At 40.0% G+C, this 19,576-nt stretch overlaps 2 protein-coding genes across 2 annotated transcripts; one reads left to right on the forward strand and one right to left on the reverse strand.

Moving 5' to 3' along the window:
• Positions 1 to 1,601: 1,601 nt before the first annotated feature.
• natd1 (protein NATD1) lies at positions 1,602 to 3,164 on the reverse strand. Its single transcript, XM_070923982.1, has 3 exons — positions 3,065 to 3,164; positions 2,358 to 2,476; positions 1,602 to 2,238 (listed from the first exon to the last, which is right to left on the reverse strand). Exons 1-3 carry the CDS (start codon positions 3,162 to 3,164, stop codon positions 2,122 to 2,124), a joined length of 336 nt encoding a protein of 111 aa, XP_070780083.1. The 3' UTR covers positions 1,602 to 2,121.
• A 1,618-nt stretch (positions 3,165 to 4,782) lies between these two features.
• LOC139299937 (trichohyalin) lies at positions 4,783 to 18,198 on the forward strand. The gene is made up of 15 exons (XM_070922891.1): positions 4,783 to 4,799; positions 5,421 to 5,472; positions 9,013 to 9,090; positions 9,400 to 9,456; positions 9,567 to 9,635; positions 9,888 to 9,977; positions 11,233 to 11,342; positions 11,550 to 11,791; positions 12,009 to 12,247; positions 12,443 to 12,541; positions 12,867 to 15,782; positions 16,014 to 16,161; positions 16,509 to 16,614; positions 17,497 to 17,653; positions 18,094 to 18,198. The coding sequence occupies exons 1-15, from the start codon at positions 4,783 to 4,785 to the stop codon at positions 18,196 to 18,198; spliced, it is 4,485 nt and encodes a 1,494-aa protein (XP_070778992.1).
• Positions 18,199 to 19,576: the final 1,378 nt, after the last annotated feature.

Raw genomic sequence — 19,576 nt, forward strand, 5'->3', positions numbered from 1 at the left:
AATGTTTTTTGTTTTGCTGGTGGTGGACCCTGCTTGGTCAAATTACTTATTATCATCAGATATTGTCAAAAGATATGGTCACACTAAAATTAAACTAACAACACACATATAACAAACATTGTGTATCTCCTTGTGCTAAATTAAATTCACACTTAATTTACATGGATCACAATCACACTGAAATACTGCTCCTTTTTCTGCTGACCCAGTGTATACTATTACGTCCGCCAATGTCATTCTCGATACTGTCAACAGATGGCGCCAAAATTGAAACAAAACAAAAAAACAAAAATGTAGTTTTGAGGTGGACATCAAGATATGGCTGGCTAAAATATATTGTGCATTATCAAATCTTCTCTTTAACGTTGGCTATGTTGTGCATCTTCCTCTGTTTTGTTATAAATACTTTGACATTAATGATGTGATGAGTATTTGATTTATTTATTTATTTATAGACAACAGGAATGGAAAAAAACAAGTCTCAAGCACAAAACAATATAACAAGGATTGGTACATTTTGATTGGTGCATTTGCCACCTGCTCAAAACTTCCTTTCAAGAAAACACACAAATATAAACATAAACACAAAAAATGAAATAACCACCTTGAATACCTGGGCCTGTCAATAGGTGTGTAGTGATTTCCTGCCATTACCCCTAAGTGATTAAAGCAGACAGAGAGTCTGCCTTGCATGTTGATGTATGTCCTGCCAGTGAGCGTGTTGATTAACCTGAGGTATTTTTCCCCTCGACTCGTAAGATTGTCGACAGCAAAAGCTCCTGAAGAGCCAAAAAAGGGAAACCAGTAAAAAGTTTCTTCTATAATGACCTTTATCATTTTGACATCAGCTTGCAAAAGAAGCCTTGTGGGTAACAGACAAAACAACAACAAACAAAATAGACCAAATGACAAGAAAAAACAAGTGTGTAAGCTCATTTTCCTTGACAGAGGAAAAGACGGTGGACACCATAGAATGTAAATGCCCTGAATATAGCAGTGCTGTTTTGACATGCTGGTTTCAGCAGACATATTTATCCATATCCACAGTGAGGTGTTGTACCACACAGTGACAAGCTTCAGACCCAATTTAACACATTTGTGTCTATAACATTTAACACATACAAAGCAGATAATAATGAGTTTCGTCTTGAGGCTTCTTCAGGATTGCACCTCCAGAGTTAGATATTGTCAGCTTGTGTTCTTTGGTTTACAAATCCCTGCACCTTTGACTAATCAATTAGACTCCAATAATGGTCAGTAAGTACATTTCTGTTACTGGGAAGAATGGAAGTGGATAGAGTGACACTGGAACCAAATTGACAGTTTGGGAAAATAAATGTCTTCAAATTACAGATTATATTTAAAAAAATGACCCATTACCCACTACATGTATGCCTATACTTCTTTGCAATTACAAAACACCTCTTTAGAGTAGCTTGATGTTTAAAAAATGCGTTTAGTATTCACAGTCTACTAAATTAGCATTTCAGCCCTAAGGAACACAATTTCTAAGAGAGGGGAAAGCAAATTGAAAAAAAACAAAAACAAAAAACAAAGCCACAGAATATCAAAAAGGGGTCGAAATATAAAAGTCATCACAGTTTGAGCATCAGTGAAGCCCTAATTGCTTCTGTCCAAACTGCCATGGAGAAAGACGCTTGGGTCAGTCATCTTGTCACGCTGCTCGCAACCAGTGAGTCCAAAAGGAGGACAGAAAGTCTGCAACATAAGACTTGACTCACATCTGTTCTACATGCCAAACCCCAGCTTCCAGTCAGTGATGGGTACTCATCCTGAAGGTTTCTGTCTGAGGTAACAGGCTTCAGCTTTGGTTAGTTTATTTGCTCATGTTCTTACAAGTTGGGACAAGCTGATTCACTTCCTGTTTCTGGTGAGTGTGTAACCACGTGTTATGGACATAACTGACCCGTTGACCCAACGTTCAGCTCACAGACGTCTCTGCAGTGAGATCAGTTGTCTCTGGAGTCACTCAATGTTTTGTTTAACAATGCCTGGAAGGTCATTTGTTGTATATCAGCCTGTAACTCCAAAGCATGCTGCCACGCAGTGTTTATCCACTGGGAGTCTCTTTCTCCTCTTCTCTGTCCGAGCCATGTAGGGTCATTGATAAATATGTTCAAAGTACTGAGGCTGAGGATTCTCTTTGACGTATTTCTGAATGTACCAGCAGGTCAAGTGGGCTTTCAGATCCTCTTCCACCACAAAATCCATGGCTGCCTGCCATCACAGAAGCATAAAATCACATCTGAATGGTTCTAACAGGCATTTTATCAGACAGCATTTTATATGGACACTTTGGTCGTTGATTTTAATATCTGAGTACTTATGAGTTTTACCTTGGCCAGGTGCTTGGCTATTCCTCTCCCTCTGTAAGCATCTGGAACTTCGGTGTGTTGCAAGTCCACCGTCTTCTTCCCAACATATTCATACAGAAGAACTGCACGATCATGAGATCCTGAGGGCAGACAGAAGTCGTTGCTCTTGTTTGTGTCAAGTTTGTCTCCACCCGACCTAGTTTCATACAGCTTACAAACAGCAGCCTGACACCACCTTGCTAGGGGTTACTGATAATTCTTGCATGCAATTGTCAATGTTTAGGCCAAATCAAATACAGCAGATTCATAGAAAAATGCTCTTGTAAAAGGTTGGGGACAGGAACTAGGTCGTTATAAGTTACTTAGAAGAATAATTGATGTTTATATTGAATGTCTATTAAACTGACTCTTGTGAGTGGATGCTATTGAAGGTTGCACATTTGCTTTCAGGTAAGGAACGAAGAAAATGTTTTCGTCGTGCTAAAATAAGCAAGCTGGTGAAGTTACAAGTCAAGGCAGTGTCGTCTGTTCAGTTCCTGACAAGAAATAATAGCTGAATAAAGACGTGACACTCCGATTATGTGAAATGAATAACCCCTCTTTGTCTGAAATGGCAGCTGGAGTTATCAATAAGGGCACGACGACGATGTTGGCAGCAAGGAAAGCTACACCAACCTCTGGGCTAGCATTAGCCAGCTAGCATGCTAATGTTTACATGTTGAACTTACCATTTAGTCTTATAACAAACTGCCGACGCTTTCTGTCGTGTTCCACCTGGATCTGAGAGTTGTTTGCATCGAAGGCATTTGCCTGTGCTGCTTGTGCCATACTAGCTTGCTACAGTTGACGATGACTGCTATGCTACTCTACAGAGTTGCTAACCAGAAATGGCTACATGAGATGATGAACGGCCAAAGCAAAACACTTCATCCAACGAAATCAGCTGTGAGGTCACGTGACACCCAGCCAATCAACGCCGGTGTTGTCAGAGCGGAAGAAACAGGGCACATAGATTTAACAATGGTTTCATTTCACATTTCTTAATTCAACCCCCTCTTTTAATTGGTTTCTAATTGAAATTTAATGCTATTTTTTGTTGTTTTTTATGTTATTTTGTGTCTCTTAAATTTGTAACTAATGAGAAATGCATGTCAGTAGTTAAAATCTACTCTTTACCTTAATGGTCGTCTGAAGGCGTCTTTGACCAAATTGATTTTTTTTAATCTATCATTCTCAGATGTAGCTATAATGTATTTTTTTTCTTTGTTAAATTAACTGGTATGACTGATTGTACATTGTTATAACCACATAAAAAAACAATTGTTTAACGCTAGAAATGCTGGAGCTGAAACCATCAAACTTTGACACTGACCACAAATGTTTCACATTCCGTATTCATGTCACGTGGGAGAATAGAAGGTGGGTGTAAAGTTTTATCATTACGTTTCTCCGACTTAACTCAAGAAAAAACAACCTAAAGGAGTTTTATTTAGTTAAACGTCCAAAGGTGAGCTTTATGGGTTAGATCTGGCGAAAGGTTGGCTTGGTGAACATTAATTGATAAATGGACAGAATATAGTAGAGCTCTTGAAGTATAGGCGATGTTGATTATTAGTAATAAACGCACATTGTTCAGCTGTTTGTTAAATTTGGCACTGACAGTTGAGGTAGAAGTGGAGGCTACAACTTTACAGTAAACTGTTTTACTAACCCATGCTTTCATAATGAAATAATTACAATACGTCATCTTTAAACTATGAATGATTTGAATAATTTCAGTCTACTGCCTTACACTTCCTGCCTTGGCACAATTAATTGACAAATTAGTTCAGCCACATTAGCTCTAATTGCATGATAATTGATTTCTTGGTGTATAAAAAGGATTTTATTCAGAAAAGTGATGTATCTAGGAAATAGTTTTAGACAGTTCAGGTCGGGTCACAGCTCACAGATCCACAGTGACAGCTGTGTCGCTGAGTGTCCTCAGCAGAGCAAATGCGCAGTCAGCAGCCAAATCCTTCCCCGTTGGATTTGAGAGAGTTCTTGTGTTTCTCTCCACTATTGTTGTGGACTGTGCTCATGTGAATTAAATACTGTGTCTTGATATAAACTTGATAGACATTTGGAGTATTTCTAGACATTGTAGGCAGGTACGTCAAGTTCACTAAAATTACAGAGTAGTAATCCTGTTAAGCTGTTGGCCTAATCCTCCAAAACTCTAATGGATTTTGTCAACTCTGTATGGGATTGTGTGTGTGTGTGTGTGTGTGTGTGTGTGTGTGTGTGTGTGTGTTTCTTTGGGACACTGTTGTATAGACCTGTTTGTGATTTTGTACGCTCTGGTTTTTGCCATAGTGAGAAGGAGAGCTCCTCTTTTGCAGATGGATAACAATATCAGCCAGAAGTTCTCTCGTTTATCTTAATAGTCATTGTACAGCTGAAAATTATGTCTATGAAGCCAAGGTAAGTCAGTTCCTGTATAACATAGAAACTATAGCTTTTATGCTATTTTTCTGAAAGGAGATGAATTAGTTAAAATAAAAACAGATTAAACAGAGTAATACACCACATGAATAACATCATAATGAGAAGGAACAGCGAAAATGTTCAATTCTCTATGGACAAAAGTTTGTTGTTTCTTATGTACTATTTACCTGGTACTTTGTGTTTCTACATGTGATCACTTTACTGGCTGTGAATTCTCTCTTGCTTGATGTGCGAGAGACGGATGTGGTATAGATTAAAATGTTTTTCAATCCCTGCTCTTTACGCAGTCTCTACATTACACTCACATGGCTGTGAAATCATGTTAATGTTTCTTGGCACCGTCCTGCTAACTCTTGGCGCTAATTTACTATGTGTAAAAGGCCCCTTCATCTCCTGTGAAGTAATCACAGCTTCCCAAGCAGGGCCATAAGCAGCTAAATATTGTTGCGATAGTTATTTTATTGCTTTCTATAAATATATACTTGAAAAATAAATGCCAAATAAAATATGATGATAACATTGTGACCCCCGCTAAATAATTGTTTTATGAATGTGCAGGATGACAGGATGATTTATTCTTAATCTTATCTATAGCAGGTGGCATGAGACCCTGGTGAACTCTAAGACCAAGAAGAAGACAGAGAAGAAGGTATGTGTCACGTTCAACAGACATTCAGAGATGCTGGTTTGGTAGTTTAATGATGCTTGTGACCTTAAGCATTGAATTTTGTCTGAATAAGGAGCTTCTCAGAGATATGAAATGTCATAAGGATTAGGTAACACGTGACTTAAAATATGACTTACTTTACACTTTCATTCTTTGAGAAAAATGTGTGTTTCCCCTGTATACCAGGATTGTTGCTCAGCTGTGTTGGTGTGGATATAGAGCACATTTTATCATGATAAACAATATTTGAACAAAAGCGCAAAACATGTACGGCTGTTGTTAAAATTACATGTCTTTTCAATATAATTAAAATACAACCTTTGAAAGACAGAACTGAGACAAGGGAGAATAAAGACTAAATGATCCAATCCAAACTTTTTTGTGGAAAAAAACCCAGTGTGAGGCTCAGTCTGGTTTGCTGTTTGTTTGTTTTTTATCAGTAATGAGATAAAAATCATTGATTCCCTTTTTAATTATTTTTGAAGCTCACTGGCAAATATCTTATTGTTATCTGGTTTTACAAGTGTTGAAGTACAGCATCTAACAACTCTACCTTCCTCTAGCAGTATAGCTAATGCCAACTATGTATATAAAAGTGTTTAAAATTATAACAATGTTCTGTGTTGTTCACTTAACATGGACACAATTTCTTCAGAGTGGCTGCATGTTTTTGCTAGTCGTGCTTGCATTTGGTTTGAGTTATGAAGCCATTAATGGCAGAAGATCAAGTCAGCGCAGTTACAACCTGCACAAGTCGCTAAGTCAGGACTCTTCGAGCCTCCTGTAATTGATTTCTCTGTCTTGTGGTCCGGCCACAGATTGATTGCCTCTGCAGTTGGTGAGGCTGCATCTCCAGAGACTGGAATAGACCGCCTATGTCTGGTGGCTTTCCAATGCTCAAGTGTGATTAAGTTAAATGTGTGTGTGTGTGTGTGTGTGTGTGTGTGTGTGTGTGTGTGTGTGTGTGTGTGTGTGTGTTTGCCCACGATCACAGTGTTGGTCAGATGGTACTTAAGCAAATTAAGAGCTCTTGTGAGGATTAAAAGGTTTTCTCCAGTGGTGATTGGATTGTATGTGTCAAAGAGTCCACGTAGGGATGGGGGTGAGCAGTAGGTGTGATGTTTGACTCTAAATATCATCATCCTCCAAACTGAAAACCACACAGAACTGTCTTTTTGTGAATAATTATCTTAGAGAATTAGCGTCTGCTCTTGTTCTCTTTTTCTCCCAAAGGAACCAGCAGCATTAACAGCTCCTTTGTCTAGTGGAGGTAAACAGGCTGGAAGCAGTACGTCTAAAGCCAATGTTGGTTATGGAAGGAGCAGCAGCCTCAGCAGCAGAGGGAGTGACTCGTCTGCTAGTGGCAGTAGGGCTGGTGGCACTTTGAAAAGAGGCAGCCTCAGCCACCAAGGCTGTGTGGGCCACCAGGGTACCAGAGAAGCCTCTCGCCCGGCCAGACCAGCTCTCCGCCTCTGCAGCAGCCGGAGCTTTTCGTCCCTCCACACCTCCTCTCTCATTGCTGCTCCGTTCATGAGAAGCAGCCGCTCTCTCAACAGACTCCACCAAAGATCCACTGGAGATGGTAATGTCATTCATGTGGGATTTTTTCCTAGTCCTTAAGGATTATTTACAGAATATTTATCCAAATTAATTAATTTCTATTACAGTCAGCCTATATATTTCTAAAAATCTAAATGTGGTTGCTCATTTTATTATGCTTTTTATGTAGGTTTTTCTTAAATTGCACCACAACAAAGACGTTGTTACATTTAAAAAATGATTTTGTAAGAAGATAATGATAAATATCAGTAAAGAAGCTTCTCAAATTGTTTCTTTACTGCTGTCTCTGAAACAGATTCAGACCATGCAGTTCCAAGTTCACAAGTTAAAAAAGGACAAACCTCAGAAAAGAAAGCCCTGAATTCTGTCCAGCTGTCCTCCTCTGAGGAGAAAATCAGGTCTGTTGTTGTTTTCAAGTTTTTTAAAGAACTGCAGATACTCCTGGATTTTGTTTTTATGGTTGCTCTGTAAAATACTGTTATTGTGCTATTTTTCAATATAATAACCGGTTTATTCAATCTATTTATGTTTTCATCATTAAAGGGATAATAAAGACCAGTGTCATGGTGATGATACTGAGAAAATGAAAACAAACTGCTCCTCTGAGCCTCCAGAGTCTTCCTCCTCTTTGGTTTCCGCCACTGAATGCCATCCTCACTGCAACAAAGTAAAGAAAGAGGTACTTTTAGTTTTACATTTTAAAACAGTTTTCTATATATGCTGATGCTGGTCTTAAGGCTGTCCTAGCCAGAGACGTCCAGACGGCTTTCTGCTTTTGTCTCTCTGTACCAATCAGCATATTATAGACATATATGAATTGTTCTCTATCATCTTGCATAGTTGATTGGAACAGATTCGTGTTGTCCCTCCATATAAAGGTGGACACTGCAGTGATCTTAATAATCTCACCTCTCTTGTTCTGCTTATCAAAAATATTGTTGAGTTAAGAGCCAAGTGAAGCACTAAATCCACATCAGATTGGAGTGTATGAGCGCAGTGGTTTCTTGCTGGTCACTGAAGGCATGCCACATCTTGGGCATCTTCACCATTTACTTAAATGATATTGTCTCTTCTGTGCATATCAAACTGTCTTATCCAACACTGTGTTGCTGATTCTGTTCAGTTATCTATTGTGAAAGAACAAATATCTGTTATTGCACTGCAATTTATATTATAATTGACCTTACATCACGTGAGTGAAACCAAATTCATGCTTTTCTCGAGTATCAGAGACATGGTACATCAATATGCATATCTCTATGTGCTCCATGCTCCTCTGACAGGCATGTATTTAAATTAGTGCTGGTGGAGGACCTGATAGTGTGGGAAGTGAAAGACGTCCAAGGAGGGCCTTAAGACCACAGAATATGAATACTGCGTGAAAGTTTAACTTTATAAACTAATGTAGGCAATTGCAAATTTAAATATGATAATCAAGACAATTCTAGAGATTTGTTTGTAATAAATAGAAGAGAAGGTCAAAAAAATAGTGTGCTATTGTGTGTCCCTCTCTGACTGATGAAGTTCCCATTGACTGGAGCCATGACAAAGATTTGCTTCTGTATTTCTGTGTTTCTACGTACATGTGTGCCAGTGCACTTGAGGATGAGGCCTTGTTGGTTAGTGTGTTGTGTGGCCAATGTTTCTTTCCCTTTTCACACCTTGGCAATTTGCATGTTTTTTCATGCCACAAATAATGACAAATTCATAAAATTATTTAGGAATTTCCTCCAAAACTAAATATGTGAATCAGAGAGCTTAATGGAGTGGAAGTCATTGGGGTATTGAACTCAAAATTATCACAGATTAAAAAAGTACAAAGATAAGGAATTATCTATTATCTAAATCTATTCTGAAGTGAATTAGGAATCACATACTTTACAAGGCGCATGCAAGAACAATTCTAATTGCTGCTCCTCATTACTTACCTCAGCTTCAATTGAACCCTCTTTTGTGTGCCAGGAGTTGAAGCGCTCGTCCCTCCCTCGTTACCGCCGGCTCAAATCTCTCAAGTGCAGGGATGTTGAAGCCTCTGCTATTGTGAGTCTGATCATGACACATTCTCACAAAAGTTTAAGATTTTGCTTACGTTCTATCGCAAATACTGGCTCTTTTACTAATGAATGCCTGCATGTAGTGGAGTTATGTACAGCCCTCAGCATGTTTGAGCCTGCTGACTATTTTGGTTGTGATAGTGTTTAAAGCCAGATATTATCACATTTGAAAAATGAATGATGATGTTCATCAATGAAGCAATAGATATACCTTGTTTATACTCAACACTAGCTATGATTGTGATATACAGTATTTCTTTGGTATGGCACATAAGATGCTTTGCTTCTTCTGCAGCCTGACCTCCTCAACTTTAAGAAAGGATGGATGATGCGGCAGGATGCATCTGGACAGGTGAATTGTTCAATTCACTGTCACTTAAAATTTGAGGAGCAGTGGCATGGCTACAGGTCTGACAAGCTAATAATCTTGTTCTGCTCTGAATGTGAATATGTCTCCTGTAGTGGCAGAAACACTGGTTTGTCCTGACTGACCAAATCCTGAGGTTCTTCAAAGATCCAATAGCTGAGGAGGTGCGCTGGTACCCTGCTTTGTAAAATGAAAAAATAAAAGTAACTTTATAGTTCAAGAAGAAGCTCATATGTCTGTTAGTATGTGAAGATTGATCCTAGCACACTTAAATAGGTAAACAAAACATGAACTCTTCAAATGTGACATCAGACATGTGACACTGCTCAACATTAACTGTGAGTGACTGTCTGAACATGGGTTTATGTGACAGATATTTGCCCTAAGCTGTCTTGTTCCCTGATTGTTTATTTCAGGCAGCTGATGTGGACGGTGAGATAAACTTGTCCACATGTTTTGACATCACAGACTACCCAGCTCAGAAGAACTGTGGTTTTCAAATTCATGTGAGTTCAATACTTGCTCAAATTTACAGTTGAAGAAATGAATATTGCATGTAGTCCATTACCATGAAGGCTGATGATTTCATTGTACCCACATATTAATGGCTCATTACATTTTTAGAGCAATAAAATAAAGTTATTCAGCTGCTACACAGGCAGGTAGGCCAAATACTATGTTGCCGTACCTAACCAATCAGAATCAAGGATCTTTTAGCATTGCGTTGCTGGAAAAGAATGGACCAGAATCTAATTTGTGACTGTATTCAGCTTTTCTGCCAGGAATGTTTCAGTCCGCATAGACTGTCTGGTGTGGACCTCGTATGGATGGACTTTGTGGGGGGAAATTATGCAGGCTTATGTTGTTGTATTACAGTCTTAAATATCTGGAGTAGGGATCCACATAAACAAATCTCCATCGTCCCAAGATCAAGTACCATGACTTGCTGCACCCTCTCCGGAATCACGTGACTTTTTCAAGCGGGCTCCTTTGTGTTGGAGGAGTGATGTCCTCTTTTCTGTTGTAGCGGTGCATTTTTGATGAGTTTTTTCCGCAAACCCCACTACTTATGTTTCCCCCTTTATTTTGTGAATTATTTATTTCTCTGCATCTATGCAATCTTAGCTGGATTTCACTGGATCTGAAGGCAAAGCTGCTTACTTTCTGTGATATGATAAATACTTATCTGCAATTCTCTACGTGGCAGTTGCTTAAGTGAAGAACTATATTGTTGTCATCTGAATGCTCACACAGTGTTTTGTTGTGAAAAGTGGAAGGATTACTTGAAGCAGTAGCTTCAAAAGTTAAAAATAAATTCCTCTTGTATGTTTGCCAAAATGAGTGGAACCAAAGCAAATCTTAACTACTGATATTCTTAACTACTGTTGTTTTACAGTATAATATATACTGTCATATTTAACATAAACCAATGTTCCTGTTTTCTTATTGTACATACCAGTTACAATCCATTATCTACTCACCACTCTATGCACATCTAAGTCTTCTTTACAACATATTATATTTGAAAAATAAAACATACATTTTATCACTAAACATATGAATTAAAAAACTTTTTTAGTAAAGAGAGGTGTTTAGCAGTAGTCAGGCTTCTTCGATATTACCCAACAGTGAGGGTCAACCAACATATTAGATAAACAAGATGGTAATGATCATAAACAACTGGAAAGCAGCCTTTAAAGCCAATACATCTACTACCATTCACTTTAAGATGTGTAATGAATGATATTTCTGTTTCCATAGACCAGAGACGGAGTGTACACGCTCTGTGCAATGACCTCTGGGATGAGACACAACTGGATCCAAGCAGTGTTAAAGAATGTGAGGCCCAGTCTGACACCTGACGTCACAAGGTAAACAGAGTTGCTTTATTTCTAAAAGTGCTGCATGATTGACGAATTTGCAGAGAAAATGTATTCCACTCTTTCATCACATGGGATCTGCCTTTAGGACTGAAGACGTTTTATGGCTGTTAGTGGATTTAACATACTAAAAAAAATACCCTTTGTGTATAGTCTAAAGAAGGTTCTACTCCTGACTTTCTTTTGCATTTCTCACAGCCCCCTTTCAGAGCAGAAGACTCAACAGAAATCACAGCACCAAACCAGTGACTGTGCAGAGGAAACACATCAACAGCAGGAAGAAGAGGCACTGCAGCCAGAGAGAGAGCAGAGTTCTGCTGATGAAAGCTCTGCATCGTCTATGATCTCCTCCTCTCATCTGTCCTCTCCCATCTCACCCTCCACCCCCTCTGCACCCCCAAGGCAGGTGGAGGAGGATGATGGCGCTCCTTGTCATCAATGTACGCTTCTTGTTGCAGCCACAGAGCATGGTGAGTCATTGAACAATCTGAGACAAATGAGAAAAATGTCATCACAGATTAGTTTTTTAAATAATTTAAATTGGAATTTTCCCCATAGGGGAACAGGCACAGTGGGAGTGTTACATGACTACATGTTGTGACATTACATACCACATTGTACTAAATGTATTTCTGTGTATAACCTTCTGTGCACCAGGTGTGACAGATGCATCCTCGAGTGTCGAAGGAGCTGGAAGTGACAGCTCTGCTTCCACAACGATACTGTCAAATGAGTGTTTTGATGAACATTCAAACATGCGGCGTGAAATTGAGCAGCAAGTTAAAACCACAGCCCAGAGTGAGGAGCAACAAGGGTCAATAAACATCACCCATGAGTGTATAAAAGTGAAAGAAAAACTGCCTTGTGAGCAGCAAACTGGGCAACTTGTCAAAGAGGTGAGATTCCACAAACACTCACATCTTTTTTACAGCAAACTAGAGGTGTCAGAAACAGGAAATAACAAGCTACTCAATCTTGTAAGAAATGCTGTAAGAATCAGAAGTGCAGACATGTATTTAAGCATGTTCATCTGAATACATACAAACATGAGTACCTGTTTTGTATGACAGTTTGTTACTATTTCTCTACAGCTGGAACAAACACAGAAGGAACTGTCTCGACTCCAGCAGCTCAACAGGAATCTGCAGGATGAGCTACAACAAGAGAGAGATAGTCATTCAAGGGAAAGGGTAACGCAGAAGACACTCAAACATATAAATATTCACTATATTTAGTTGCACTAGTCAGTTTGAAGGCGATGCACTCATGCCCCCTACCATATTGCACATAATTGTTTGACCGATAAAAGGCAAGAAAGGATATGCGAGAATAAGGTTTTGCTTTCAGATTTATTTATGGAGTCCTTGGGTAACTGCAAAAAAAGTCACCCACACTTGTACAAGTACACTATAATTAATGTAGTAACACAGAACAAGTAAAGTTGCATATTCTATATTAAAATATCGGTGTGCAAAGCACAGTTTGCCCTAATTAAAGCTCACTGTGGTCCTGTAGACGGATCTTCTTTCAAACCCCTCGGAACAAGCATTGGCTTTACAGCGACTGCAGAAGATGAACCATGACCTCCGCTTTGAGCTGGAGGCTCAAAAGAAGAGTCAGGAGGAAGCCAGAGAAGCTGAACTACGGCGAAGAGTAGATCTCTTAGCTCAACAAGCGCAGTTACTGGTCACAGGTGATGCCACAGCGCTCGCACAAGCCCATCTAGAGCAAGATCGCCGGAGGGTTCACGAGCAGCAGATGGAGTGGGAGGGTTGTGTGGCCTCCCTGAAGTCCCAGCTGAGGGCCAGTGAGGAGCAGAGGAGGGAGGCTGAGTTGCGCTTGACACAGCTGCGGCAGGAGTTGCAGAGTTACCACAGTCTCCAGCAGGAGGCTGATTGCTTAAAGAAACATCTCCAAGAGGTGACGACTCAACTTCTTGCTAATGAGGAAGCACAGGCTCAAAAAGAGACTCGCCTGCAGAAGCACCTCATGCTTCTGCAAGCAAGTCAGGACAGAGAACGGAGGAGCTTGACTGCTAGCCTTGCACAGGCAGAACAACACTCACAGGACCTTCAGGAGCAACTGGACAGGGCTGAACAGCAGGTGGGGAACCTGAATAAGACTCAGACCTGGGCCAGGGAAATAGAGGAGGCTCAACAACAGCTTCAAGAGGAGCTAGCATGTACGGTATCTGCTATGCAGAAACTTCAAGAGGAACGAGAGCAGCTCGACCGTCGCTGTCAAGAGCTGCAGAACCAGCTATTTGAGGCAGATGGGGAAGTGAGTAGGCTGCAAAGCCGCTTGAAAACAGAAGAGACACACTACTATAACATTGAGCACTCATATGAGAGAGTTTGTGAGGAACTACAGCTGGCCTTGGGGAAGGTGCAGCAAAAGGAGACTGAAACACAGGACATACGAGAAGGCTACGAGAGACTCCTGGACAGGAAGGAGCAAGAGCTGAGTGAAGTTTTGCTGAAGATGGAAGTCTTAGGTAATTGCCTGGAGGAGACAGAAGTAAAGCTGAATGAGGTGTTGAAAGTTTGCACCTGTGGCTCTTCTCAGATGAAGGATGAATCCTCAGAGTTTACTCATGAGAGACAACATCAGACAACTGATCTTCTCAGTGTAAATGACTGTGGGCAGTTGTCTAACAGCACAAATGCCATTGAACATGCAAGAACTCGCTCCATTGACTCATCACACCAGTGCGTCGTCACTGCAGGAGATGACCGAGAGAGGTTTATGTCTGTGATCCACATACTTGAAACCAAGCTTTATGCAACAGAGGAGAAGCTAAGGGACATCATGCAAAGACTGGAGGAACACCAGAGTCACGTCAGCTGCCAGGACCCTCACCTTTGCTCAGAGCTCACTCGGAGCCGAGCCACAGCTCAGCACCTCAGTCTGCTGCTTCACAATCAGGCCAAGCAGAGCCAGCTCTTCGCCCAGGACACAGAAAACCGCTGCAGGATGTTGGTTGGTAGGTTTCAGGTTGCACTGAACATCATACAAGCCTGCAGAGAGAGGCTTCAAGCCACTCCGATTAATATTACAGACTTTGAGAGGCAACTATCCACCGTTGCTGCCTGCCTTCAGCAAGGAGAGAAAGATGCGGAGAAACAACAACATGAATCACATAAAGCCAGCAAAGGAGAGGACAAAATCCTCAATGATGAGACATTCGCTGAAGCAGAGAGCAACCCTAGTGATAAAGGTAAACTCACTGATACAATACCCTCAGAGGATGGCATGGAAAGTGTTGGGAAGTGTTTAATGAGGGAACTATTTGTTGTAGAAAAAATGGTGTCTGTCCTTCAGAGTCAACATGGCATTGGACAATTGTCCTTAGTACCAAGAGAGGATGAGGGGGATGTGGCACACAGGTACAAGAGCATAATCTCCCAAAGAATAGCCTTAAAAACAGAAGAAAGTGCTCAGTCTGGGAGAGCGGAATGTGACAAAAATAAAGGTTTAGAAAGAACCATTGGTAGAGTCTGTGCTGAAGCTGAGCTCATTCATACTGCCTTCAAATTTCAGCAGCAATACGAGAGCATGACCCAAGTAAATAATCAAGAAGTGGAGTATGAAAGGAAGGGTCTGGCAGATATCAATCCCCCAGAGTTGGCTCCTTATGAGGAGCAAGTGCAGGGAGAGGGCAGAGGTTTAGAAGGAGCTGCAAAACTAGTTGAAAAGGATGAATCTGATGTCAAAAAGGTAGAGGCAGAGAAAGAACCAGACTGGTTAGAGAGACTTATATCCCGGCTGCAAAGACGGGCTAAATCCTTACGCCAACTCTGCCAGGAGATTTCTGATCGCAATGGAGTAGAGTGTAGTATGGATGCTAACTGGGAAAATGCTTCTGCAATTGACTTAAATTGGATGCAGGAGCAGGCAAAGTTGATTTATTTGTCAGACAGGCTGTACTTGGATTTAGAGCAGGAGTTGCAGCAAAGTGAGGTATTACAGGACAAACTGCAAGCTGAGGATATCACATTAAAGGATGGGCAGGAGGCTTTTAATCACACCTTATGTCAGCTTCAGGAGGACAACAGTGTATTAAGAGAAGAACTAGAGCGTGCTGAGCAAAAGATAATATCTGTAGAGACTGGGAACCAGAGACTCCTGGAAGACATACGGAAAATTGAGGATTATCATGAAGAACGGATTAAAAAACTGGAAACAGAGTTTCAAGAGAAGATAACGGAACTGCAACAGATCCATGAAGTGGAGATGAAACACTTGCATGGTTACTACACCAAATCTTCCAAAACCTACACCGAGGCACCTGCTTTCACTGAAAGTACCTCCTCCCTGCCAGAGCAGACTGTGATGGAGAGAAAAACTAAAGAGGAGCTTGGGAACCAAATAGTGGGAGGTGATGCAGCGGCCATGAGAGAGGCTTACCAGAAAGATCTAGAAAAACTTGAGGTAACAAAGACCTTATTTCTTCATCATATACTTTGTCTCTTTAACAAGTAATCCATTTTCAACATTTCACAGCTTTATTTGTTCCACTAAGTGTCAAGAAAAGTCAGCGCTGAAGAAAGATTCTGTCTCTTACTATACCTTCTGCTCATTCAGAGCTTTGTTTACAGATCAGCCTTGGAACTAAAATACATGTATATGTCAAGAGAGAACTTTTTCTACATTCCAACATAGGCATCCTGTGATAAAGATTTCGCTGCTATGGAGGAAATACACAGGCAACTGATTGGTGAGCTACAGCAGCAGCATCAAAAGGAGGTGGCAGCACTTCTGAAGGAGAAAGACCAGCTGCTACAGGATGAGACAGCTGCCACTATGGCAGGTAAAGAAGAAGTCATACAAAAATAAAAGCGCTGTAGGCCTATTAAGTCAATACAAACTGAATTTCGCTCTTTTTATTCATTTTTTTAATTTAATTTTGTTTGTAACAGTGTTTAAATTGATTGACAAACAATGGACTCTAGTTTAGCGATGGCGAATAAAGGACATTCCTGTAATAATGTGGGAACCGACTGGTTGAACTGCATTAGTTGAATGACAAATATGTCTTTTAAGATGTGCAATTTATGAGATTAGCAAATAGAAGACTTTACATGAAGCTTTTGTTCATCATGAAAAGTTAGGGTAACAATGGTAAACAATTATGCAAGTTGTCATATCTTTCTACAGCCATTGTAGCAATGAGGAGAGCCCATAAACAGGAGCTGGAGAAAAGCCGACAGTCTCAGCACATCAGGGAGAGTGCTGACATTGCACAACTGCAAATCGAGCATGAGTGAGTGACTGCTGGTCCTTTCACAGCGTTTGTTTTTACACTGAAGCTACTGACAGACAGCCTCAAACAGTTTGCTCTATTACTGCAGCATTTATTGCAGGGCTATTGCATTGTATTGCATTATATTAAGAAACGGCAGGGAGAAAATGGAAGCACATGTATACTGATGTGAAACCTCTTGACTTCACTACAAGGCAAAAACCACACCTACAACAGGTTAATTTCCTGTCTTATTGTAGTCTCCTCGCTGATGCTGTTAGTAAAGTTAACAGAATATTGATAACTGATAACAAAATAATATATGACTGAACTCTAATAGGTGGCAGATAAAATGCCTGGTGGAGCGCCACATAAAAATACTAACAAATGGAGACATATACACTCATATTGCCCTTGAATGTACACGCACAGTCACAGCTCATCTCATAATAAGAGCAAATCCTGGATTAAAGTGGTGTCATGTTTAATTTGGGAAATAAATGAAATCACAAATTTCTTTTTTCACATAGACTGTTGGAAGCACATGAATGTCATGTACTTATTAGGATATGTATCTGTTCTAATATAATAACTCTGCTCGTCACAAGTCTTTATTGGCAAGATTAAATAACAGTACCAAAGCTGTTTGAAAATACACTCACAATATTCCCGTCACCCAGTGCAGCCCAGATGGTGAATTCATTTGCAGCTCCGTTCTGATGTCGCCGTTTGGAATATTGAACTTTGTCTTTGTTGTCTCATTTGTGTCAGTCTTTCCATAAAGAAGAATTAATTGACAATTACTAGCCTTTGGGCCTGTGTCCTATTTGCTACTTGCTATTAATACTATTTTAACAAAATATCTAAGGTGAAACTAATCTAATCTGTGCTGCTTTACTGCAGGAAGGAGATCCATTCGATGCATAAGGAGCTCAAGGTGTTGTCGGTTCAGCACACTCAGAAATGCCTGGAAAACTCTCAGCTGAACCAGGAGCTGCAAGATGAGAGACAGTCCTTGATGCAGTACCTGAAAGAAAACCAGGAGCTCAAAAAGAAGCAGGTATAAACATTTTCTTTTCACAAAGGTGTCTCAGTGTCGCTGAGAATTCTTCTTCTGTATTCAATTCAAATGTTCTAAATCTATATTTTGATCAATGCATCTTCTCTCTCTGCCACCTGTCATCCTTTAAGAGAGAGACAGATGAAATGTCTCAGCTACATTTCTCACTAAATGGGAAACAGTCACATGTTGCCCCTCAAGCAAACAACTTCTATGAGATGGAGGTAAGTGTCTGGAAAACATTTGTCTTTGTCCCACATCATCAACCCCCCTAGACGTCTCTCTCTTTGCAAATTATTTATCTTTGGTGAATCCAGTTTGAGGTTATATATATATGTACTGTATGTAGAATGCAGGAAGAAAAAGATGGAATCATGATAACTTACTGAAAACTCTAACATGTGCTTTATTGTATTGTATTGATGTCCTTTATGTTACAGGTGATTCTACGGGCGAGGGAGGCAGAAATGCAGTTTCTCAGACAGGAAGCTCGTTCTCTCAGGGACGAGTTGAAGATTGCTCGAATGGTACTGAAATCTCTTTAAGCTGCATAACACTATACATACGATGTATGTATATTCATATTCTGTATGTAAAGGATGCAGCTGTAAAGTTACACATTCAAACCTGTTATTTATATGAAAAGAACTTTGCAGAACTAAATAACAGTCTGATTTCACACTGACCTGTGTGTGTGTGTGTGTGTGTGTGTGTGTGTGTGTGTATGTGTGTAACAGGACAAAATATATGCCCAGAAGAAGCTCAAGGCCCTCTATACGAACAGCCAGGAGGAACCCCGTCATGATGTCAACAAAGTCTGCGAAGATTTCAAGTTTGCCACCTGGTCTCCAGGCAGAGACGCCTCAGGACGGAGCCTCGGTGAGACACTTTGTGTACATTATAAAATGTATTGATAATTATCAGATTTCTACTCATACACATGTTCAGGCGTTTAACATTTCTTTAGTGAATAGCGCTGCCTGTTTTGATGTGTTTTGTCAGCACATGGTTGATTTAATGCATGTTTAGATCCACCTTAAAGGCATTTGAGAAATAAGCTCATTCGCTCTCTTGCTGAGAGTTCGATGAGAAGATTGATACCACTCTCATATTCGTACAGTAAATATAAACTGGGAGGAAACAAAGGCAACAAAGTCCACTTACCAGCACTTCTATTGATCTCCTCATCTAACTTTCATCAAGTAAGCAAATAAACGTATGTTCTGTTGAGCTGTTCCTTTACTTCCCTCCCTCTCTGTGCTTCCTACCCTGTTCTTTTCTCAGAGGACACTGGGACAAGTAATGCTGCTTTTCTGAAGAAAACAGAGAAATCATCCCTCACACATCAGATCAGAGGCGTGAGATCCAAGGTAAAACTTGCAGCTGCACCAAAAGAAGGGCTTTTGTCAGTTGATAAATGCAAAATGTTCCCAACATATAAACCACTTTGAAACCCTTATCTCACAGTGAAGTGTTTCAGTCATTGTAACTAGAGATTATTTTTCTTATTTTTGTTCTGTGTGTTTGACTTGCAGAGTTTAAAAGAAGGTCTTTCTGTCCAAGAAAGAATGAAGTTGTTTGAGTCATTCTGATCCGACCGAGATAAGAAGGGGCAATCTGTGTTTCAGAGTAAAACTGCTGTTTGGTCAGTTTAAAGACTGAAGATGTATTTGTGTTTATTATGCGTAACTCTTGTTGTTACACTTTATGTGTTATGTTATGTGTAACATTTTTTTTACTGTGTAAAAAGTTGATTTGTTTGTTGTTGATGTGCTATGTGCTTTGGAAAAGAGCAGGTCAAGTCAGGTCAAGTCAGAATACCACTAGAGGGAGCAACAATCACACTGGCTTTTCTAGATGAACATTTCTAACAGTTTCCTATAAAAAATATAACAGAGTAATCACAAAGAAATTATATTTATA

The sequence above is a fragment of the Enoplosus armatus genome, chromosome 17, assembly GCF_043641665.1.
Source record: "Enoplosus armatus isolate fEnoArm2 chromosome 17, fEnoArm2.hap1, whole genome shotgun sequence".
Classification (NCBI taxonomy): Eukaryota; Metazoa; Chordata; class Actinopteri; order Centrarchiformes; family Enoplosidae; genus Enoplosus; species Enoplosus armatus.